The 23418-nt window shown below is 61.8% G+C and overlaps 1 protein-coding gene across 5 annotated transcripts; it reads left to right on the forward strand.

The window, feature by feature from the left end:
* Window positions 1–1131: 1131 nt before the first annotated feature.
* On the forward strand, window positions 1132–22081 carry LOC141974888 (syntaxin-binding protein 2-like). Of its 5 annotated transcripts, XM_074934922.1 has the most exons (21): window positions 1132–1168; window positions 3654–3703; window positions 5058–5139; window positions 5719–5814; window positions 6644–6657; window positions 6767–6845; window positions 7574–7677; window positions 8851–8999; window positions 9288–9372; window positions 13358–13488; window positions 13632–13739; window positions 14711–14768; window positions 15303–15368; window positions 16071–16151; window positions 16484–16622; window positions 17887–18017; window positions 18516–18605; window positions 20746–20820; window positions 20869–20879; window positions 21274–21431; window positions 21968–22081. In XM_074934922.1, the coding sequence occupies exons 1-21, from the start codon at window positions 1132–1134 to the stop codon at window positions 22045–22047; spliced, it is 1824 nt and encodes a 607-aa protein (XP_074791023.1). In that variant the 3' UTR covers window positions 22048–22081. The 5 variants fall into 5 exon arrangements, with proteins under 5 accessions (XP_074791023.1, XP_074791022.1, XP_074791021.1 ...); XM_074934921.1 differs by lacking the exon at window positions 6644–6657 and having other exon boundaries at window positions 5719–5795; XM_074934920.1 differs by lacking the exon at window positions 6644–6657 and having other exon boundaries at window positions 5719–5795; window positions 17887–17993; window positions 20746–20826.
* Window positions 22082–23418: the final 1337 nt, after the last annotated feature.

Consider the following 23418-nt stretch of genomic DNA (forward strand, 5'->3'; position numbering starts at 1 on the left):
CTGTTGGGTGTGTTTTGTTATAGGATTATAGTCTGTTAAAATATGTGTATATTAAATTCAATATGGGGTTTGTGAAGACAGAGCAGCAATCCAAGATGGCGTCTGAACTGCCATCTTGTGACCGCCATCTTGTTGTTTACGGTGATCATGGCCCAGTCATAACTGGATCCAACCGGTTTTTCCCACCATTGGCAGCTCCCAGGACAATTTTACCTCAGACTGTTTCCACCCCGCTGGGACTGTACCATGTTTTCCCGCCACTCCGTGCAGGAAGGGCCGGGACGGGCTGAGCAGTGGTACAGTCCGTTCCCTCCGGCCCTCCCCGCCCCCGGCAGCGCTGAAGGACGCCATTCCCGACGGGGCGAGACGGGCAGCGGCCGCTCGCTCCATTCGACCTGCTCCTGTTCCTGGTACCACACGGGGCCTGGCTGAGGGGGGCTGGGTGGAGGGGGGGCGAGGGGCCTGGCTGACGGGGGGGGCTGGTTGGAGGTGGGCAAGAGGCCTGACCGAGGGGGGGGCGAGGGACACTGCTGGGGGGGGACACTGGTTGGAGGGGGGACTTGCAGCTCAGTGGGGGGCCCTGACTGGAGTGGGCTGAGGCCCCACTACCCCAACCCAGTCCTCGCCTTAACCCTGCCCGAGGCCCCCGCCTCCCTCTGCGCCCCACGTGACCAGGTGGGGGTTCATTGGGGACCTGCGTGGCCCTGTCACCGGGCGCCCGCCCACTGGTGCCCAGGCCCAGCCCCCGCAGCTCCAGAAGTGGGGGGCTGCGACGTTCGGCCGTCGTCAGCCTTGCAGACATCGACCCTCCAGCACCCCAGTTGATTTATACTGAAATCAGTCACGGGGGCTGGGCCCATCCATCAGTGACACAAGGGGGGGCTGGGCCCGTCCACCAGTGACACTGGGGGGGCCGGGCCTGTCCACCAGTGACTGATTTCAGGGTCACTAGGGGCCGTCGCCCAGCCTCATAGACACTCCCCAGAGCATGGCAGGGAGAGGCTAGGGCGCGCCCAAGGTCAGGAGCAGAGCCGGGGCAGAACCCAGGAGTCCTGACTCCAGCCCCACCCCGCACACAGCTGAGTCCCACTTCTACCCACAGGGCTCGAGGGGACGTGGCAAGAGGCAGAGATGGCCCCGTCCGGGCTGAAGGCTGTGGTGCGCGAGAGTGAGTGCAGAGCCGGGGGGTCTGAGCCCGGTCGGGGGCAGGGTCTGGTTGGGTGTGGGTCTAGGGGGGCAGGGCCCAGTTGGGGGGCCCTGGGAGGGGCGCTCCTGGGGGTGTTGCACCCTCAGGGAGGATTAGGAGTCAGTCGGAGCAGAGAGCTCCCCCCCCACCCGCCTGTCACACACCAGGAGGGGGAGGAGGGTGTCTGCCCCATCCCCAAGGGCTGCCCCCTCCCATAGGAGCTGCACTTTGCAGGGGCGTCATCGTCCTCATCCTCGTCTCTTTCCATCGGGATGACTCCCGCCAGGGCCGGTGCAAGGATATTTTCCACCCTCGGCGAAACTTCCACCTTGCGCCCCCCCTCCCTCTCTCCTCCCTCCGACAACCTCCGAAAACTAGTAAAGTTAGCATTATAAACAGCCTGTCAGAACAGGTAACGGCTGCACGTGAGGAGAAAAATGATGTCATAGCCACCCCCCCGTAGTGAAGCAGTACACTTCTGCCCTGCCCCAACAAAGAGCTGGGGTAGGCTACAGCTGTAATGTAGGAGAGAACAAGTTAAAGCCTTACACTTGATGAGCATGGCCTCCACTGCCTTGTGCATGCTGGACTCTGAGGTGTTAGTTGCTATGTGTTAGTCATTGTCTTCTGGCCACACCCTGACCCACTGTGAGGGCTGTGTTACTTCAGAAGCCCAACCCACTGCTGAATCTCCAGCCCAGGCTGCAGTGGACGGGGCCTGTGGCTAAATTCAGACCACAGACCTAGGGTTTAAAAGACCCTTGGAAAGTGGATTAAGTTCTGATGTTTCATGGTTTCCCCCAGAACTGGGACAGAGGAAAAGTGGCCCACAGCTCAGGATGGCCGGTGGTGCTAACAACCCTTAGCTCTTCTCTTAGCTTTTCCTCCCTAAATTGCACAATTAGGAGGTCCTGACAGGTGACTTTTGAATACTTGGGGTGGGCCATACTGCCCTGGTTCAAGAGGGGTCTCTGAACAGGAATAGCAGGGTGCTGCGGGTCAGGAGTGAAGGGCATCTGCAGAGCCGTGACGGGGGGAACCCAGGACTGGAATAGCTGCGGGTCAGGAGTGAGGGGCACTGGCGGAGCTGGGAATGGGGAGGGGAGCAAAGGGCTGGGATAGCAGGGGGCTGCGGTCAGGAGTGAGGGGCATCTGCAGAGCCGAGAGGCAGGGATCCCAGGACTGGAATAGCTGCAGGTCAGGAGTGAGGCAGAGCCGGTGGAAGACAGACCAGGGCTGGCATAGCAGGGGGCTGTGGACAGGAATGAGGGGCACTGGCGGAGCCGAGAATGGGTGGGAGCCCGGGGCTGGGATAGCAAGGGCTCCAGTCAGTAGTGAGGGGCACTGGCACAGCTGGTGGGGGCAGTCCAGGGCTGGCGTTGGGGGGGTGTAGCTGCAGTTCAGGGTCGAAATGCCTGGGCGGAGATGCGTGGAGAAAGCAGGTCCGTGTCTGCCTTCGCCATGTCTGGATCCAGTCTGTGCTGCCAGCCCCTTACCGTGCACTCGAGCCCCACGTGCCCCAGTGAACGGGGCGTCCGCATGCCGCAGGTGTAAAGGAACTGCAGGAAAGCAGCAGGGAGGCCAGTGCGTCCTGGTGCAGAATAGCCCCTGGAGCCTCATTGGGACCGAGCAGCCAAGTCCTGATGGGCTAGAGGTGGGGTAGGGAGAGGCATTACTTGAGTTATGGGGGAAACATAGTGTGTTGGGCAGTGCACTCACGCACGCCCGCTATCGGGAGGGAGCGTGAGAGTGAGAGCACAGGTCAGGGTCTCGGGGCTATTGCCCTATGGGGCCAGCCAGAATCAGGTGCTTCGTAGGGATAAAACAAACAGATGTATTATGGTAGCACCCCGGAGCCCCAGTTATGGACCAAGGCCCCATTTTGCAAGGTGTTGTACATTATTCATTAGGTGTATTACGGTAGCACCCAGGAGCATCAGTCATGGGTCAGGGTACCATTGTGCTGGGCACAACAAAAAGATGGTGCTTGGCCCAAAGAGCTGACTATCTAATTGCTTCGCTTGGCTGTGGAAGGTGCCCAGGAGACAGGCCGGCAGTTCCCTGAGCGGGGCATGCCTTGGAGGGGTTCTATGTGCAGGACTCAGGATTTGAAGTCTTTGTTGTGTTGCTGTCCCCCACATGCAGTAGAGGGTCCCTGGATCCCCTCCAGTCGAGGGGTGCTGGGCAGGATCTGTTCTCTTCTTGCACGGGGCCAGATCCTTAGTTCAGCTGCACTCGTATCCAGCCTGACAGAAAGAAAGGGGGATCAGACCCATGGCCCATCTAGCCTGTCACCCCACCACGATCGCTGACTGGGGGCTCTGCTAGGAGCACAACGCTATCTGGCCTGAAAGCAGCCTCTGAGCCACTTCCCCGAGAGGTCCTTCCACCAGCCAGTGGGTCCTGGCTCAGGGCACAGCCGTCCCGTCCGAGCCCCACCGCTAATCCCTGTCTCTTTCCCTTGCAGAGATCCTCAGCGTGGTCCTTCGTAGCGTGAAGAAGGAAAGAGAATGGAAGGTAAGCAGGCCGGGCCCCCTGGGGATATGCTGTATCCATATATCGTGCTCCTCCCCCTCCAGCCTCTTGGGATTCATTAGGAACCTGAGGTTTTCCAGGCTGGATCAGATCCCTGCTGTCTAGTTCATCATCCGTCCCCAGCTAGGCTTGGGTATGTCTGCCTTCCCACTGCGCTGGATCAGACCCAGCTTGTCCAGCTAGCCCCATATCTCCCCCCACACACACACACACCGGATCAGACCACTGGGCCCAGTCAGCCAGCCTGGGTGGGAGGAGGAGCAGGAGAGCGCCAAGCATGGGGGCAGTATGCACCATTGGGCAGGCAGGTTATTGAGCCCCCGGCATGGACTGGGCTGGGGGGTATGGAGCAGTGGGCTAGGCCGGTGCAGCAGAGCTTGCTCAGTGGCCGGATTTGGTGCAGCGGGATGCTGGACTGCACAGAGCAATGGGTTCATTCAGCACGGCAGGAAGGTGGTGGAGATATTGGGCTGATGGCCTACAGGGCTTTCCTAGGGGAACACGGAACTAAATGTAAAGCGTAATTTGTGCACAGTGCATCCATTCCCCACATTTCAAGATTTTGAGACTTTGGATATGAGCAGCTAAGGTTCTTATGAAGCACTTTTCAGTTTCTCCTCTGTACACTGCATTCATTTTATTTATTTATTTTTTGTTTTTGCAGTTATATAAAAAAGCTTGAAATTGCTTATGGGGTTTTTTTAATAAAGCTATTTGCTAGCCCTAGACTTAGAGGCAAATTGTTAAACTGATTAATGGAAGTTGTATTCAGACTTCAGCTACTGTCTGAAGCTCTAGTTTTGTTAAAGTTCTGAGATTCCATTAAATGTGTAATGTGAAAAAAAAACCATGGAGACTCCCCTCATTCCATTTCTCTGTGCCCTGATCCTGGTTCTGTCCAAGGGCTGGGGAGCGGGTATCTGGTGGATCAGAGCAGGGGACTGGGAGCTAGGACTCCTGGGTTCTGACCATGCCTCTTTCACTCACCCTGTCACCTGGGCGAAGAGGCTGATCTCCTCCTGTCTAGGAGGATGGAACCATTCTGAATGGTCAGGTGTCCCAGGTTTGTCTCCTACATCTCGTACCAGCCACTCTGCTCAGAGCTGCTCTTCCAGTAGCTCCTCACGCAGTCCTTAGCACGGTCAGCTCAGCCAAGTGCAGTCTTGGTACCGGCCCTGCTGCTCTGCTGTGGAAGGGCTGGGCCAGGAGCCATCAGCTCTGCTGTTAGCAGTCGCTCTGCTCTCTTGGCTGTGCCGTGGATGATGACGGTGGGCGGCTGGGCTCAGGGCAGTGACTAGTTCATCCGAAGTGGAGCGCTCATCTCTCGCTACCCCAGGTGCTGATCATGGACCACCCCAGCACGCGCATCCTCTCATCGTCCTGCACGATGTCCGACATCGTGGACGAAGGCATCACACGTGAGTGGCCTCTCCCTCCCGTCTGCTCCCCCTGCCAGGGCTCCCCTCCCCCTTGGATACACCTCACAGTCTTGGAGTTGACTTGCCTACATTCATGTTTGCATCTAGTTTCCCTCCTTTGCAGCCCCCTAGACGCCCTCCTTGCTGTTGGTACCTTCCCAGCCAGGTCGGGTTCCCTTAGCCCAGCGCTTTCAGCCCCTGGAGCCTCTTCACTGCTTTTCTCAGACTCCCATTAACTCCTTGCTGCTCCTCCCCCATGCTGTGGGCAGGGTCCTGGCTGGGGAGGGGGAATGCTGCCTCCCTGGGGTTGAGGGGCACAGAGCTGAGCCAGCACTCTAGCGGGGTGCCCCCAGCACAGTACAGAGGGACGTTCCCTCGCTGCTCCGTACTATGGCAGCATCGCAGATCCACAGCCCCACATCAAAGCGGCTACTGCATTGTAGCCCGTGGAACGCCCCAGCCTGCTGCCAGCGAACATCGCTGTGCCCCTTGGCTTTCCCTCCCCCCATCCCGGTGGAGAGAGGCTGGGGCGGGTGGCTAGGACACACTGACCCGCGCCCAGTGTCTGCTCTCTCCTAGTTGTGGAAGATATTAACAAGTGCCGGGAGCCAATCCCCAGCCTGGAGGCCATCTACCTGCTCAGCCCAGTGGAGGAGGTAGGAGCTCGGGCCTGGGGCAGCTGGATGGGGAGCAGGGGAGACCCCGGGGCAGCTCCTAGTGCTGCCTGGAGGTGGCGCTGTCCGGGGCGATGCGCAGCACAACGTCAGGATGGGAATGGGGCCAGTCAGGGCTCCCCAGGAGGCTGCTTCCCCGGAGCTGGGCTTCGTGTTCTTTGCCACGTGAGGCACAGACTGTCCCCCAGACCTCTCCGCAGTGCAGTCCTGTGGGGGTTGGATGGGCAGGTGCAGCAGGCGGAGAGAGGCGACCTCAGCTGAGACTCAAAGCGAAGGAGACTCGCTGAGGCAGAGGCTCAGGGAGCAGGGGCTGTTGGGGAGGAGGCTCCTGAATCTGCAGCAGGGAGGCGAGTGGAGGGAGACCAGGGGCAGGGGGCCCTGACAGAGCAGGGTGAAGCCCAGAACCCGCAGGGGCTGCCCGCGGAGGGAGCGCTGTAGGAGAGGACTGCGAGCTGGGGCCTGGGACTTGGAACAGGACAGCCAGGTTCTCACCTGTCACAATGGCTGGTCGAGGAGTCCGAACATCTTCCGAAAACCCTGCCTGGCTAGCTGGCGTGGCGAAGCTGCAGGTGCCCAGCCTGGCACCGGGGGAGGGAGAGGGCCCTGATGGCAGCTGCCTGGGATTGCTGCTCGGCCGGCTGTTCCCTGGGCACTGCTCAGATCCCACTTAGTTCAGCAGCAAGGCCAATGCCAGGCCCCATCTGTGGCCGGGCACGGACACTTCTGTGCCAGCAAGAGATGTGGCTGGGCCCTGAGGATGTCCCGGGCACATGGGCACATGCCTTGCTCCAGGCGAGGAGGGAGCCCAGAGCCAGGGGGGTGAAAACCAGCCCACCTCCCGATGGCATCATGCTAGGCCCTGAGTCCCCAGGGGCTGGGCATGGGCTGGGCCCTTTGGGCAGCAGGGAGGGGCCTTGGCTGGTGCTGACAACCCCCCTCTTCTCCCTTTGCAGTCAGTGCAGGCTCTGATCAATGACTTCCAGGGCACCCCCACCTTCAACTACAAGGCAGCTCACGTCTTCTTCCTCAGCCGTGAGTATCGGGGGTCGGGGGATCCCCCAGCTGGGAGCCTGGCCAGCGGCACACTGGAGCCTGGGGGTGGGAGGGGTCTCTCTCTGCTGGCAGGCCAGTGCGCACCCCCCTGATTACGCTCTGCCCTCCTGCAGGGGGATGCAGCCCCAGCAGAGCAGACCGAACGACTCCACCTATCCCTTTCCCCTCTTCTCCTCCTGCCTCCAGCCAGCATTGCTCACAGACACCTGCAGGGTGTGCCCAGAAAGGTGGCCTCTGGCTACTGTTCCCAGCATGCATTGCTCCATCAGTCCCAACTGGGGTGAGGAGGTGGGACACCACCAGAATACCCAGTGTGTCAGGGTCAGATCTGCTTCTCCCCATTACAGCGGCAGGGGGAGCCCAAGTCCCCGTTCCTCTTTGTGCATCATCCTGAGTTGTACACTCCAGTCACTCAGCCCTGTGGGGGGGCTGAGGGCAGGGTGTGAGGCAGGGGCTGTGTAGGAGAGATTGTGCCCCCCCTGCTGCTGATGCTGCAGAAAGCGAGAACCCGGCATGACTCTGGTTCGGGGGGGCTGGACTCATTGTTGACTCCTGTGTGGCACTGCTGGCTTGCTCAGGTTCCCCACAGGTGTGCAGCACTACTGCCCCTGCTATGCCCATCCTGGCCCCGTCCGTGGGGGCTGGCGCTGTGCTAAGGGTCCTGAGCCCTGTGCCTGTCACTCCCACCCACTGCCTTTGCTTTGCAGCCTGTCCTGAGTCTCTGTTCAACGAGCTGAGGAAGTCACGGATCACCAAGGCCATCAAAACCCTCAAGGAGATCAACATGGCCTTCCTGCCCTACGAGAGCCAGGTGAGGGGTGGCCGGGCTTTGGAGGAGCAGGGCCGCGGGGTGGACGGTGATGTACGACACTCCACCCTTAGTGTTTCATGTGGCTCGGCGGGGGGAACCTTTCCCTTCTAGGGCCCTGGGTTTGACGCCAGCACAGGGCAGCATGGACTAGCTGGCTGCTCTCACCCTGTGAGACGTGGAATCACTGGCTTGCACCTGGTGGGGATGGTAGATGTATGGGGGAGGAGGGTCCTGCCTCCCTGGCTTTACCAGCTCTTACTGATGGTTTATACCAGGCCTTCAAGACAGCCCAATACTCCACACACCTGCCCTTTGCCCAACTGCCCCATCCCCTCCTTGTGTCATCAGTGGATTTCCCCCCTCACGCCCCTGAGGGGCAGGGCTGTGTTGTCAGCCCCATTGCATTGATGGGGAAACTGAGGCACCGAGAGACATGAGCCTGGTCTACACACAAAAGCTTTGTTGGTATGGGTTTGTTACAGGGACATGAGAGAAAAAATCCCCCCTGTAACTGATGCAGCTGTGCTGGCAGAGCCCCTGGGTAGATGCCGTCATGCTGGCAAGGCAGTCCTTTCGCCACTGTAGCTGATTTCATCTGGGGTACCGGTGCCAGCTGTGCCAAGAGAAGCTTTGGCTGGTATAAGCTGAGTGTCCATCAGGAGGCTTTGCTGGCTCACCTGTCCCGTTGTGCCAGCAAACCCTTTGTGGGCCGATACTGTTTTATTGGTGTCCAAGCATGTTTGTCCCAGTGGCTCGTTCTTTTCGGCCAGTGAAATAAGCGACAGCGGCAGACGCGCCTTGATGCCGGGTTTGCCCGTGGCTATGCTGGGGCTTTCGCCAGACTAGAAGCGTGGCCAAGCCCCCTCCCGCAACATTGACTTCTCCAGGGCAGAGACACACCCCTGAGGGCACCCGGGAGTCTGCAGCCACGTAAGGACCTGAACCTGGGGCATCTTCATCCCAGGCTGGTGCATGAATCTCTGGGCCACTATCCCTCTACCACAACAGGAGTGGCACTGGCAAAGGGATCTTTCCCTCACTAGGGGCTTGCTACGGCTCCGCCAGGCTGGCCTGGTCCAACAGCGCATCTTAGGGGTGCGGTATGGGGCACAGCTGACCTGGCTGCCAGCAGTTGGCACCAGGGTCTGATCTCTGCTCTCCCCCGTCCCCCAGGTGTACTCCCTGGACAGGCCACAGACCTTCCACAACTGGTTCAGCCCCCACCGCTTTTTCGAAAAGAACAAGCAGATGGAGATGCTGGCAGAGCAGATTGCCACATTGTGTGAAAGCCTGGAGGAGTATCCAGCCATCCGCTACAGGAAGTGAGTGTGCCCAGAGGGAGAAGGGTACCCGGCCATCCTCTATAGGAAGTGAGTGTGCCCGAGGGGAGGGGTACCCAGCCATCTGCTTCAGGAAGTGAGTGTGCCCAGGGGAAGGGGTACCCCGCTATCCCCTATAGGAAGTGACTGTGCCATGGGGAGGTACCCGGCCATCCTCTACAGGAAGTGAGTGTGCCCAGAGGGCGAGGGTACCTGGTCATCTCCTACAGGAAGTGCGTGTGCCCCAGGGGAGGAGCTGTTTCTGACCCACAGGGTTTGTCTTTGCTGCAGGGACCATGAAGATAATTTCCACTTGGCACACGCTGTGCTGGCCAAACTCAAGGAGTTCAAGGCATACGAGCCCAGCATGGGACAGGTGAGCAAGCTGTGCCGGCCACGCCCTCGCCATGGGACAGAGCCGTGGGGGAGGGGGAACACATGAGAAGTAAAAGGAAGGAGGAGTGATTTAGAACCCGCTCGGAGATCCTGGCGAGGGGAGGGGTGAGGGTCTAGACCCCCTTGGAGATCCTGAGGGGTTGGCAGAACAATAGCATTTCCTCTGTGGCTGGACTAATGGCCCCAGCCCTTCTCTAACACTGGCTGTGGGCAGATCTCAAAGCGCTCTACAAAGGCCAGTGTCCTTATCCCCTCTGAACAGATGGGGAAACTGAGGCACCGAGTGGGGAAGTGTGCGCCCAGCACAATCTCTCTGTTTATAAACAGGGCAGTTCGGTCACCGCTTCGCACATAGAGCCTCTTCCACACCTGGACACTCCTGTCTGTGTGTGCTCCTACACCCATCACCATGGTATCGGAACCTCACTAATGAATTCAGCCTTCCAGGGGAGGCAGGGTGGGCTGTGTTACAGATGGGAAACTGAGGCATGCAGGGAGTCTGTCAGAGCAGGAATAGAACCCAGCTCTCCCCAGCCTTAGCCACAAGTCAGCCCTGGCCTGTGGGCTTCCTCCAGCTTCTGCCATCCCCGTCCCACCCCCAGCAGAGGGGAGCTGCAAACCCACCCTGCCCTGGATTCTTACACGGGAAACCCAGTGTCTCCTGTCCCCCTAGGAGAAGCAAAGTGATGTAAAATCCAAGGCCTGCCCAGATCTCTCCCTCCTGTTGCCTCTGCTCTTGCTTCCAGCCTTTGCTGCTGGCAGACTGTGCACCTGTGACCAATTGGGAATGTCTAATATCTTTTATGAAGCCGATGCGTGCCTCAGTTTCCCCTACATATTTCATGGCTTCTCTGGTGGGGGGTGGGGAGGAAGGACTCTCAGGGAAGGTAAGAGTCATGGGCGGGGGTGTCACCTCCCTGTCTTGGTGAAATGAAGGGAATCCAACCCAGATCAGCCTGGGGGCCAGAAAGACCGTGCCGGCTCCAATGGCTCCTGGCTGGATGCTCCCAGCAGGGAATTGGAGCAGGGCCCCCAGCTCGAGAACACAGGGTTGGGAAGGTTTGAGCTGGGGGATAAGTGGGGGAAGCTGGGAGCTCTCACCTGAGAACTGACCAAGATCAGGCCGAGGCCTGGTCTACATGAGGCCATTGGGTCGGTGCAACTGCATCGCTCGGGGGTATGGGAAAGGTGGCGTCACTGAAGCGGAGTAGCTGAAGTGGTTTACATGTAGACAGGCCCTGAGCGAGAGACCCGGAGCTGAAAACAGGTTTCTCTGCAGCTCGGCCGGGCTCTGGGCTGACCAGAACGGCCTCTTGCTTTAACCTTCAGTGGGCTGGGCTGCCCGGGCTGGGGTCCAGGTGCCTAAGAAACCCGACTGTTCTGACAACGCTGGGTGAGTGGCCCTGTCACCCGGGCTGAGGGGCGTCGGGCCCTGCGGAGTGGAAGGGTCTTTACCAGGATCTGTCTCAGCTGGACTCGCTGGGCTGGGCTCACGGGGTGAAGCCTAGCGGTTCAGTCTCAGGTGGTGGGGAGGCCATGTGGCCTGTCCCGGAGGAAGAGAGAAACCTGTTGGGGTCTGGCACAGCAAAGGGCTTCCTCCCAGAGACTTCCACAGCTGGGGCCCTGGCACCGACCCTGTGGCTCCATGACCGCACCATTCCTCTCTACTTTCCCATCCACCGAGGCAGTGTTGCCTAGTGGATAGAGCCCTGGACTGGGACGGGAGACCCGGGTTCCATTCCCAGCTGGGTGACCTTGGGCAAGTCACCTCCCCTATTTGTGCCTCAGTTTCCCCATCTGTAAAATGGGGATAATGATACCAGTCTCGGGCAGGGGGGCCCCCCTCTGGGATAGCTGGCTGCCATGGCACAATGCTCTGTAACTCACAGCTGGCAGCACAGGCCTGCCTCCAGAGGGGAGCCTGGCACACACCTGGCTGCCAAAACCATCTACACAGGGAAGGGCTTGACAGCATGCTTGTTAACCACTGGAGCTACTTGCTGCAGCAGAGCTGGCTCCAGCCTGCAGCCCCAGTCTGATCTGGGCTATTCTCAGGAGCTGACGGCTGCTCTCAGGAGGGCAAAATCCTGCTCTGTGCACACCCTGCTGCTGTTACTCCCGTGAGTCCCCCCAGGGATATTCCTGAGGCTCTTGCCAAGCCTCCCTGTCACGGGTGTAAGCACTATCCCCATGTTACACGGGGGAAACTGAGGCATGGAGCAGTGTGCCAGGAGTAGGTGGCAGAGGCAGGAATAGGAGCCAGGAATCCTGCCTGCCCAGCCCCCTTCAATAGAATCCAGACAGCATACCCACTGCAGGGCAGGGAGTGCTGACTCAAGCCCCTGCTCTCAATGCAATGCTGGCTCCATGCAGCACAATCCCGGCTGGCCAGTCCAATGTGCCCCTGCCTTGCCAGCTGGCGCAGAAAGAACCCCAGGGTCTCTTGTAGCATGGCCTCTAGCAGTCAGATCTCCAAAGCCACCCAGCCCGCGGTCCCAGTGCACTGTGGCCTTGTCTGCACTAGTCCCTCTTGCCTTGATGTTTCCCAGCTGCCAGCCCTGAGAGGTAGCTGGGACAGGCAGTGCTGTGGCACCCACCAGTGCACTAACCACCCCTCTGCTCTGGGCAGGGTGGGGTGACCCGGTGGTTACGCCAGCCCCCATCTGCACTCGGGGATCCCTCCAGCAGAGCCGAACTGGCAAAGGTGTGAGCAGAGTCCCGTGGGAGGTGGGGGTGGGGGCTGGGCATAGCAACCCATCCAGGCTGGGTAGGGCTGGAGAGGAATGAAGGCGCCAGCTCTGGGTTCATGTCCCTGCTCTGCCACAGACTCCCTGTTTGACCTTGAGTGAGTCACCCAGCCCCTCTGGGCCTCCATCCCCCTCTGCAAAGGGGTGACAGCCCTGCCCAGCCCCACGTGCATGGGGGGGCAGGATGCAGCAATGATAGTGCTACAGTGGTGGGGGCCAGATACTCCTCCAAGAGAGGCGCTCCCCCGTCAGCCTCAACCCATTTACCCAGAGGCTGTGGAGACCTGCCAGGCGGGTACGTGGTGGCTGATCCGACGTTCTGCTCCCGAGCATGGCTGAAAATCGGGCCACGCACTGAGGTCGGACAGTTGGGGAAGCGTCAGGGGCTGTATGTCCCCCCCGCCCCCAACTGTCTGTGCTACCCAGCGAAGAGCAGACGCAGCCCCTTGCCGAGGTGCTCCTGGGTGGGCTTGGGTTCCACTGGGGCTGCGGGAGCCGGTTTCAGAGCTGTCTGCCATGAGAGCGCAGGGCTGGTCTCCTATTGCCACCTGCTGTGCAAAGAGGGCAGTGCATGCTGATCAGGCAGGGAGCGAGGGCTGGGCCAGCCTCCCCATGATGTGAGTCTGAGATGCTGACCATTTGAGTGGTCTCTGTCCAACTGGATGCTGGGGGGCCACCCAGGCTGGGAGTGGGGAGCTAGAGCCTCATATGGGGTCCCAGCTCAGATGCAAGGTGGGGCATAGGGATAACGTCCCATCGTCCCCCTCTGGGACCCTGTATCAAAGAGTCTCTGGGCCTGGTGTTGGTTCATGATAGACTCGCCAGGCCCTTCTGGTGTAGTTCCCCCCCTCCCTACGCAGCATATGGGGCAGGGAGCAGTCGGGGGGCTGCCTTGTAAGGGGCATGCTCCCGTTGGTGGAGAGGCACGAGCAGAGAACGTGCTTGGGGGAGGGGGGCATTGCTATTTGCACGAGGGGCAGGTAGCCCGTCCCTGCAGGGTGGGGAGCTCTCCCTGCCAGTCAGGGCAGGACCCCAGGGCACGTCCCAGCTAGCTTGGGGCGTGTCTCTTGGCTTCCCCCTGGGGTTGGGGCTGGGCCACAGAGAGGGCGGGTGGTGAAATTTCAGGCCACCAGGGCCCATTGGATTGTGCCATGTAAGCCAGGCCAGGAACCCTCCGCCAGAGCAGGGGGTGACGGGTTTCTCTCTCCTTTGCCCCAGGGCCCCGACAAAGCCCGTTCTCAGCTGCTGATCGTGGACCGGAGCTTCGACCTGGTGTCCCCACTGCTGCACGAGCTCACCTACCAGGCCATGGCCTACGACCTGCTCAGCATCGAGAACGACACCTACAAGTAGGGCCTGGCTGCCAGCAGGGGGCGCCCCGCATCCCTCCTCAGGCGGGCTGGGGGGGATGTGACCCAGGCACCTGCACTGCTCCGCAGCCCCCACACTGGGGGGAGGGGTGCCACAGTCTGACCTTGTCTCCCCCCTGCAGGTACGAGACGACGGGCATCAGCGACTCGCAGGAGAAAGAGGCGCTGCTAGACGAAGACGACGAACTCTGGGTGCAGTTACGCCACATGCACATCGCTGACGTCTCCAAGTGAGCGCGCTCAGCCCTGCCCCCTGACACACCCCTCCATGCCCCACCGATCCACCGGACATGCCCCTCAGTGCCCCACCCAGGGCCGGGACCCATCCACCCCCGGACACACCACTCCGTGCCCCACCAAATGCCGGGACACCCCCAGACACACCCCTCCGTGCCCTGCCTAGTGCCGGGACTCGCTACCCCCCACTTTGGCACAGCCCTCCCCTCCCCGCCCACTGCCAGGACCTCCCCCCTCGGACACACCTCTCCCACCCAGTGCCAGGACAGCCCACCCCGTTGACACACCCCTCCCCCTCTTTTCCAGTGCCAGGACTTCCCCCATCCTCCCCTTCAGATACACCCCTCCCCACTCTGGGGCCCCCTCAGACACACCCCTCCCCTTTCCTTCCCATCGAGTGCTGAAACCCCACTCCCCCTTGGATACACTCCTCTCCCACCCAGTGCAGGGACACCCCCCCGCAACACACCCCTCTCCTGCTCAGTGCCAGGACTCCCTCTCCCCCTCCCACCCAGTGCTGGGGCTTGTCCCTCAGACATGCTCCCCTCTGAGTGCTGAGACCCCCTGGACCCAGCCCCTCTCCTCAAATGACCTCTGAGCCCTCCCTTCCAGAGCCACTGTCCACATCTCCTCTTGGGGATCCCCCTGGACACTGTCTTTCCCCAAGCCCAGGGTCTCCCCATGCACCTCACAGATCCCTTGAGTGAGTCCCTCACCGACCTCCTGCTGGGCCTGCCACTGGCCCCAGACCCCCCCAGCAGAGTGCCAGGAGCCCCCTGAGGTGCACTGAACTCTGCCTTGGGGTAACTTAGGAAGAGGAGGTCCCCCCCGCCCATCTGAGGCTCTCGAGGCAGAGAACCCTGGTGCCCGTGGGGTGGGGCTCCATCCCCTGTAGCATAGGACATGGCACCCCCTACCTCCAAGACAGTGCCTGGCTCCGTCCTGACCCCTCTCCCTGCCGCAGGAAGGTGACAGAGCTGCTGCGCACCTTCTGTGAGAGCAAGAGGCTGACCACGGACAAGGTGCGGCGGGAGTTGGGGGGAGCGATTGGGAGTCCGGGATGGGGGGACCCTTCCCACTGCCACTGATGGGGAGGAGAAGCTATCCTGCTGCCCCAGGAGGGGTTGGCGGAGGCGGGGGCTGTCCCATTGCTCTCAGGGTTTGCCTGTAAAGGGCTAAGAGGTGTATATGGAGTCCCCTGCCCCCCAGCCAGAGCTCTGGAGCTCCCCACAGTGGGGGAGGGCAGAGGCCCATGGGGTGGGGTCAGACAGCAGGATCGGGACTGCACAGGGAAAGCTGCAGGGAGCCAACGCTGGCATCTCCCCGGCACGCTGCCACTGTACACCTTGAGGGGCGCTCGGGTTGTGGGGCTCCTGTGTCATTCCAGCTGGCCTGGGAAGGGCAGGTCTAACCTAAGCCGCAGCCACGCGTGGCCTGAGTGACCCGCCCTGGCACAAGTGGCTGGGCTGCTGCGGCTGTCCCCAGGAGAGGCCTCTGCCCTGCAGGGGGCTCCGTGCGCTGGGAGGGGCTGGGATCTCACCACCGCTTCCCTCCAGGCCAACATCGAGGACCTATCCCAGATCCTGAAGAAGATGCCCCAGTACCACAAAGAGCTGAACAAGGTAACAGGGCTGGGGCTGTTAGTGGGCGGGGGGCAGGGCATTCATTGGGGCTGATGGGAGGGGCAGGGTGCTCTGTGGGGCTAGTGACGGACAGTAGGGACTCTCCTGGGGGGCAGGGCACTCTGGGGTACTCCGCTTTACTGCCTGATGAGAGCTGCTGACCTGTCTGGTCGGGCAGAACCATTTTCCCCCCAGGTGCTGTGTAGCACCATGGGCAGCAGCCTGCCTGTCAGTGCCCAGAGCTGCCACATTTGCCCCACCAATGGCAGCCCTTGGGTAACGCCCGTGCCCTGCTGCTGCAGCTCTCGGGAGAGGGCCTTGGTGGGCTTCCAAACCAGCCCATTGGAGCCACTTCTGGTGCCACTGGGCCATGTGCCAACAGAAAGCTCCTGGCCACTGGCACAGGTACCCGGACACCTGCTGGTCTCCAAGCCCCCAACCTTGTGGTGACTAACAGAAAAGCCATGGGCTGTTTTGGAAGCTGCTCCCTTGTCCTGATCCTCCCCTCCCGCTGCCCCGCTCCATCCCACAGGTGGCTGCACATCAGTGCTGGGCAAAACTATCCCTATATACTCAGCTTCTACAGCCGATTGGGGCTGCCGCTCTGGCTGAGGGGCCCTCCTTGTGGGTTGGGGGGTTCAGGTGCTCTGGACCAGCCGGTGATGCAGTAAACTCCCCCCGTGCCCCGGTCTCTCCCTGCAGTACTCCACGCACCTGAACCTGGCCGAGCACTGCATGCGGCACTTCAAAGGGACGGTGGAGAAGCTGTGCAGCGTGGAGCAGGTGGGTCTGTGGGCAGAGCCTGGCTTGGGGGCAGAGTCTGGCTCATGGTCTCAGCCTGGAGAGAGGGGTCTCAGACCCGCAGGTTCGCTGGAGCCAGGGCCAGCCCCCCCATGCAGCACCGGGGATGCAGAAGGGGGACATGGGGCTCGGGTTACTCCCTGGGGCCCCGTTGCTCACCCCAGAGGGAGCTGACCCCAGGGAGGAGGGGGCCCTGGCACGGAGTAGGCGAGCTCTGGGTCATGGGGCCCTCACATCTCCCATCCTGCTGCGGAGGCGGGAGGAAGCAGAGTGGCCTGACCTGGGCCTTGTGTGTGCGCCCCCTCCCCCCACAGGACCTGGCCATGGGAACGGACGTGGACGGGGAGAAGATCAAGGACCCCATGAAGATCATTGTGCCCGTCCTGCTGGACCCCAGCGTGCAGGCCTACGACAAGATCCGCATCATCTTGATCTACATCTTCCTGAAGAATGGTAACACCACAGGCCTGCAGGGGGAGCACTGGGGGGCCTGCTGCTGCAGGGGGCATTCCTGGAGGCAGGGCCCAGGCCTGTGGGGCTGGGGGGGAATAGCACTGCTCAGACTGGCACGGCCCCCAGCCATGTAGGGCGCCTCCCGGCCAGCCACTTCCCAGGGCCTGTGTCCAGCCTGGCTCTACGGCCCTGTCTCCCCTCTGCCCACCTCTCAGTGCCTGCAAGCCTGCCAGTGCGCTATGCCCACGTTCCGCACTGCCCCCTGGGGTCAGACCTGGTGGCCTTTGCACCCTGCTGCTGCCTTCCGAGCAGTGTCCGCTCTCCACACTCCCCCCAGCCCGTTCTCTGCGGGGAGGAGGGACATCCCTCTCTTCCTGCAGGCTGCTCAGATACCATGTTTTGTCTCTGAGCCTCCTGCGACCAGTCTCCTGCCCACCCCTTGTGTCATCCCTGTACCAGCTCCCTGCTTCTTGCTGCATCCAGCCCCTTCCCCAAACTCACCAGGGCCTAGGGAACCTCCCTGACCCTGACACTTGGCACAGTCCCTCTTCCCCCTTCGGTTCCTGCCCCATGCTGGCTTGGTGGGGCAGCACCCTGCTCCGGGGCTCTTCCTGTAACCCTGCTCAGGCACTGCCCCTGGGCCCATTGCCCAGGCCAGGGTGCCCTCATGGGGCTCCTCTGGCTGCCTGGCTGCCCAGTTTCCTGGCCAGGGGGCACTGTGGAGTTGCCAGGCCTCCCCGTCTGCACTAAGCAGCAGTAAATGGTTTGGGAGGGCGGGGCGGGGGGGGCCGTTGCCCTCCTTCCAGCTCAAGGCCTCACAGCCTTAAAGAGCCAGGCCTTGGCTCTGACATTGCACCTGACTGGCCGCAGAAGGGGGAGCACAGATCAGGGGGACGGGGGCTCCCATTGTACTGCCAGGGGGAGCTAGAGAGACCCCTGCCCCCAGCGCCCGAGAAAACCTGTTGAGGGAGGAGCAGCAAGAACCTAAATTCGATCATTAACTGTGTGGGGTCCAGTGGGTTAGAGCGGATGATGCTGGGAGCCAGGACTCCTGGGTTCTGTCCTCAGCTCTGGGAGGGCAGTGGGGTCTAGTGGGGGCTGGGAGCCAGGACTCCTGGGTCTACCCCCAGCTCTGAGAGGGGTGGGAAGAGCAGGATCTCAGGATTTGATCAGGGAACTAGGACTCCTGGGGCCACGGACTCATGTGCCTGGGCTGTGGGTGCATCCCAGGGCTGCTAGCGCTGACCTGTCTGTCCCCGTGCAGGTGTGGACAAGGAGAACCTCACCAAGCTGATCCAGCATGCCAACATCCAGCAGCAGAGAGACATCATCCACAACATGCAGTTCCTGGGCATCTCTCTCACGCCTGGGGTAAGGGACTGGGGCCGGGGGCCAGCAGCTGTACCCATGCCAGGGGGCAGATCTGTGCTGCACAGGGGAGCCCAGGCCATCCTGGAGGTGCCCCCCTATGGCAGTGACCTACTCCCAGCACAGAGGTTGCCTCTGTCCCTGTACAGTGGGGTGACGCCCTCCCCATATGAGGGTGACCCCCGAGTTACTCCCCATCTGGGGTGACTTCTTCTGCCCCGGCAGAGGATACTGGGAGTCAGGACCTCAGATCGCCAGGGAGCTGGAGCTGGTGACCACTGCTTGGGGTGGCCATGCGGTGAATGGGGGGAAGCAGCTCTGTTCTCCCATCAATCTCTCTCCCTCCTCTCTCTCTCTCTCTCTCTCTCTCTCTCTCGCTCAGTGATCCATTCTGTTCTTTTCTCTGCCTCTCCCCTGCCAGCCTGGCTGGCGCGACTCAGGTAGGCCGCGCTCTCCCTGTCTGCCCCTGTTCCCACCCCGCACCTCCTCCCTGCTGCCTCTCACCCCTCTCCCTTCCTCCCCCAGAGCGGGCAGCTGCGACCGGAGAGGAAGGTGCGGCTGGAGTCCAGCTACCAGCTCTCCCGCTGGACCCCCATGCTCAAGGACATCATGGAGGTACCGGGCCATCTACTTCCTGGCTTTGGGGGCTTCCCCCAAGCCCCCACCCCCTCCACACTGCCCCTTCTCCTCGAGACACCACCCCCTCCAAGCTGCCCCTTCTCCTCGAGACCCCATCTCCTCCACGCTGCCCCTTCCCCCAGCCCCCAACCCCTCCACACTGCCCCTTCCCTGCAGGACCCCTTCCCCACCCTCCTTAGCTGCTGCCGGTGAGGATGCGGATACAGGTAAAAGGCGGCTTGTGGATCGCGGGCTGATGCACATCCACACTTTTGTATCTGCGCAGGGCTCTAGCCATGTGAGGGGCTCATCAGAGAGTCCTCTCCTGCTGCCGTCCTTAGGGGTCTTAAATCCTAGACACGAGTGCAGGGGAGTTGTCTTACCCGGTGCTGAGACGTTGCCACCTCTGGGGTGGGCCATGGGCGGTTTATACAGCGGTCCCTCACCGTGGCTGAATTCTTCCTAAGGAGTGGCAGGCAGCTATTAACAGCCGCCCAGCAGCGCTGCCCGAGAGTCTAGGGCAGGAGGTGATCAGTGTGTGAGGCTGGAAGTGCAGGGGATCCAGGCAGCACACTGTCGTGACTGGCACTGGAATCTGAATGGCTGGCAGGGTCCTTGGTCTAACCTCCAGTGAGGAGCAGCTGTTTGACGCTCATCTAAAGGATGAACTCCTGCAGCACAGTACTGGTCACGCCCCCTGCAGACCCCCCCCGCCCGCTCCCTGCAGTACAGCGCCCCCTAGCGCCGCACTGGGGCAGGACTGACTGCCAGGGGAGAGTGTTCCCTGCAGAGCCCCCTGCCCGCTCCCTGCAGTACAGCGCCCCCTAGCGCCGCACTGGGGCAGCACTGACTGCCAGGGGAGGGCGCCCCCTGCTGAGCCCTACGCCCGCTCCCTGCAATACAGCACCCCCTAGCGCCACACTGGGGCAGCACTGACTGCCAGGGGAGAGTGCCCCCTGCTGAGCCCTCCGCCTGCTCCCTGCAGTACAGCGCCCCCTAGCGCCGCACTGGGGCAGCACTGACTGCCAGGGGAGAGTGCCCCCTGCTGAGCCCTCCGCCTGCTCCCTGCAGTACAGCGCCCCCAAGCGCTGCACAGGGGTCAACACTGACTGCCAGGGGAGGGCGCCCCCTGCTGAGCCCTACGCCAGCACCCTGCAGTACAGCGCCCCCTAGCGCCACACTAGGGTTATAGAGCACCCTCTGCTGACTCACTAGTAACCCCCAGCACCCAGTAAGCTTTTCCTTAGAGGTCTCCTATCCAAGCACTGCCTGGGCCCAAACCCGCTTAGCTTGTGAGAGGTGACATGGTCACTCCATCCCCTGACCCTTGCTGGGGGCTGAGCCCCTCATCGCCCTGTCCTGTGGGGCACTCCTCAAGGGGGTGGGGGGGCACACTTAGTTGCCTTCAACCTACTGGCTTGGGGCTTCTCCAGGCCAAGAATTAACCCCCCAACCGGAGCTCCTGTCCCTAGCAGATCACAGGCGGGAGGCTCCCAGGCCCCTGTTCCAGCATTGTGATGGTTCCTCCTGCGGGATTTTGGGGCAGGCAGTTGCGGTAGCCTCAATCCCATGCCTAATCCAATCGGGGTGCCCCCTCTCTGCGCCAGCCACAGCTTGGCAGGCCTTAAGCTTCCCTGTACAAGTCAATGCAAGAGACTAATGTAAAAGCCCCTATTATGTGGCATTAGGATGTATCATATCCTGGGCCCCTTGCGTGCCTGGGACACACCTCATGGAGCAAGAGGCAGGGCCTGGATCTGCCCGCAGCAGGAAAGGGGCACTGAGGCAGCCCCCTGCCTTCCCTCCCCCGCCCCCCAAATGAGGGGCCCTGGATCTGGCTGCAGGAGGTCTCCGCCCTCCTCATAACGGTGGATGGGTGGGGAGTTCACAGCAGGGCACTGAGCAGCTGAGGGGGATGTGGGGAGATGGGGGGGCATCACTGGAGGAGTCAGCGTGTTCTTTGCTGGCTCCCCATGCCCCACCCTGGAAAGGGAGGCCCAGGCTGCTCCCCCCAGGGACTGTCAATCATTCAGTGAGGAGCCGTCCCAGCCCCTCCACCCCAATGGAGCCTGGCTTGGCCACCAGATCCGAGGTTCCTGCTGATCTGTCCTCTCTCCACCCCCCCACCCCCTGCCAGGACATCATTGAGGACAAACTGGACAAGAATCTGTGGCCCTTTGTGTCGGACCCGGTCCCCACCACCAGCTCCCAGGCTACCGTCCCCTTCGTGTTGGACCCGGTCCCTACCACCAGCTCCCAGGCTGCTGTCAGGTAAGGCTGAGCCTGGCTGGGCTGTGGGTGGCAGAGCCCTGACACACACACCCCAGGATGTAGGAGCCTCTGTGCCTGGGAGTGTGTGGCCAGGACCCTGCCCTCTACGGGGGAGGGGATGTCCAAGAGCCTGGAGCTTACCATGTACCCCGCGCCCCAGCAGTCCCTCAACACACCAGGACCCAGGATGGAGGAAAGGGACTGGCCGAGCTTTAGACAGCACCCCCAGCCCAGTGCAGGTGTCACCCTCCCCTATTCCCTCTTGCCTGCTTTGGGACTCCTGTCCCACTCCCTTGGGCAGGGCCTGCCCCCCAGCCTCCTCCAGGCCCTGCCCTTCCATCTGGCATTCCCTCAGCGAGCCCCTGGTATCCACACTGCCCCTCTCTCCCCCCAGCGCCCGCTTTAGGCATTGGCACAAGAACAAGCCAGCGGCCGAGTACCGGACGGGCCCGCGCCTCATCATTTACGTGCTGGGTGGGCTGTCCATGTCTGAGATGCGCTGCGCCTACGAAATGACCCCGGCCACCAAGGGCAAGTGGGAGGTGGTGATCGGTGAGTGGGGCGAGTCCTGGGGGGAAGGGCGGCTGGAATGCCCGGTCAGGGAGAGTTGGGACCCCCTGGGAGGGGGAGACCCTAGAACTGCCTGCCCAGCACCCACAGGGCTCCCATGCTACCCTCTGTCCTCCCGCACCCGGGGGCCTGGGAACAGATGTGCTTGCCCCACATGGCCTGTATCTAGCCACCTGATCTCCTGGCCTCTGGCTCCCCAGGCCTCTCCTTGCCCAGGGACCATGTGTGGGGGCCCAGTCAGACACCCCCAGTAACTCCCATAGGGATATGGCTCACCCCCTGCACACACCCCTCGAAGACCCAAGGGTGAGGAACACTGTCAGCGCGTGGATTCTTGCCTGGCTGTGCAGGGTACAGCGGCACGAGGGGTGCGGTGCCAGGCCATGGAGGGTAGGAGACAGTCCCTCCCCCCCCTGCACTAGAGCAGGGTCCAGCTGCAAGGATGGGGGTGATGGTGATGCCAGCCACATACCTGCCTCACTGTGCCCACCGCTGCCAACCACCTCTCTCTCCCCCAGGTTCCAGTCACATCCTGACCCCCAAGCGCTTCCTGGATGACATCCAAACCCTCAACCAGCTGGACCCCGAGGAGGCCTAGAAGCAGCCCCCTCCCCCCAGAGACTCTGCCCCCCACAGCTTGCTGCCCCCAGCTCCACCTGCTCTTCTCAACAAGGCCCCTTCCCCCCTACTCCTGGCTGCGGTGTCAGTTCTTGGGCGGGGGGAGGACTCCCAGGCTGCTTGGCTGTTCGGGCAGGGGGCAGGCCAGGCTTCCTCCCTCTGGCACAGCCTCTAGGGCTGTTACCCTTTGTGCCCCGTGGCCACCCTGCCCCCGATGGGGTAGGGGGAGAGTCAGGCTCCATTATCTACCAGCTTCAGCCATTCCTACCTCCCCTGCCTGGGACCCAAAGCACAGCCCCTCTCCCTCCCCCTCCTGCCACCCCTCTGTCAGCGATGGGGGGCGCACAGAGGCTGCTACCAGCATCTGGCTTTGGGGGGGGATGTGACCCAGCCACTGAGCCCCAGGCTGTGTCTGTCCAGTCTGCAAAGGGTTAAAGAGAACCCCCCCCCCCTTCTGCCCCCATATCATCCCCATTCACCGCCTTGGGGTGCTGGCCCAGTCCTGGCTCCGTGCACCCCTCCCATCACAGCCTGGCACCCTGGCCTCTTGGCCCTGTCCCCCGAAGGGGGGAGGGGTCCTAGCAGGAGTTGCAGTCAGAGTGCCCAAGTAAGTGGGGATGGAGCCAGGACTGCGTAGGAGGCGCGTCCAGGGTTGGTCAGCAGCAGGTAGGGTGACCAGATGTCCCGATTTTATAGGGACAGTCCTGATATCTGGAGCTTTTTCTTATATAGGCTCTTATTACCCCCCACCCCTTGTCCCAATTTTTCACGCTTGCTGTCTGGTCACCCTAGCAGCAGGGCAGAGCGGGCTCGCCACCCCGATGGGCCTGGATCAAATGCCCCTGCCCAGTGGCAGACACCTCCCCACTGCCTTTCCCTGGGTATCAGAGCCACGCCCTGGGCACCTGGAGCCCCAGCTCCATCTGAGGCAGCCAGCTCCAGCCCCCTTGGGTCTGATCAAGCCCTGAGCCAAGCCTCACCCCTGAATCCCACGGGCCCTAGAGATCCTCTCCCTCTTGCCCGCCAGCAGGGCTGTGCTAGGGTAAGCACTGGCAGGAGTGATCCCAGGTAAAAGCAGTGACCTCCTTTACCGGGAGTGACCTCCGAGGGGTGGGGGGCGCAGGGGGAGAGTTTGTTTGTTTGCAGCTCTGAGGCAAGTGCATTGCCAAAGGCTGGCCGAGGTCTCTGCTGCTGTTCACAGGCGGGCGAAGGGAGGGCACAGGGCGGGGCGGGTGGCTGAGGGCCCAGGGAGCGGGATCTCCCCAACTCCCCCTCCGGCCCTGCTGCAGGTCCCAGGTGTCCTGGCTCCGAGTCACCAGGCCAGCGCTGCCTCCCCGCACCCAGGAGCAGG

This window comes from Natator depressus, chromosome 20 (assembly GCF_965152275.1).
Source record: "Natator depressus isolate rNatDep1 chromosome 20, rNatDep2.hap1, whole genome shotgun sequence".
Lineage (NCBI taxonomy): Eukaryota > Metazoa > Chordata > Testudines > Cheloniidae > Natator > Natator depressus.

Bases quoted from the DNA above. Each gene is read 5' to 3' on its own strand.
- LOC141974888 (XM_074934922.1), top strand. From the start codon at position 1,132: ATGGCCCCGTCCGGGCTGAAGGCTGTGGTGCGCGAGA. The intron at 6,846-7,573 runs GTGAGTATCGGG...TTTGCTTTGCAG, and splicing joins TCACGTCTTCTTCCTCAGCC to CCTGTCCTGAGTCTCTGTTC. The intron at 9,373-13,357 runs GTGAGCAAGCTG...CCTTTGCCCCAG, and splicing joins ACGAGCCCAGCATGGGACAG to GGCCCCGACAAAGCCCGTTC.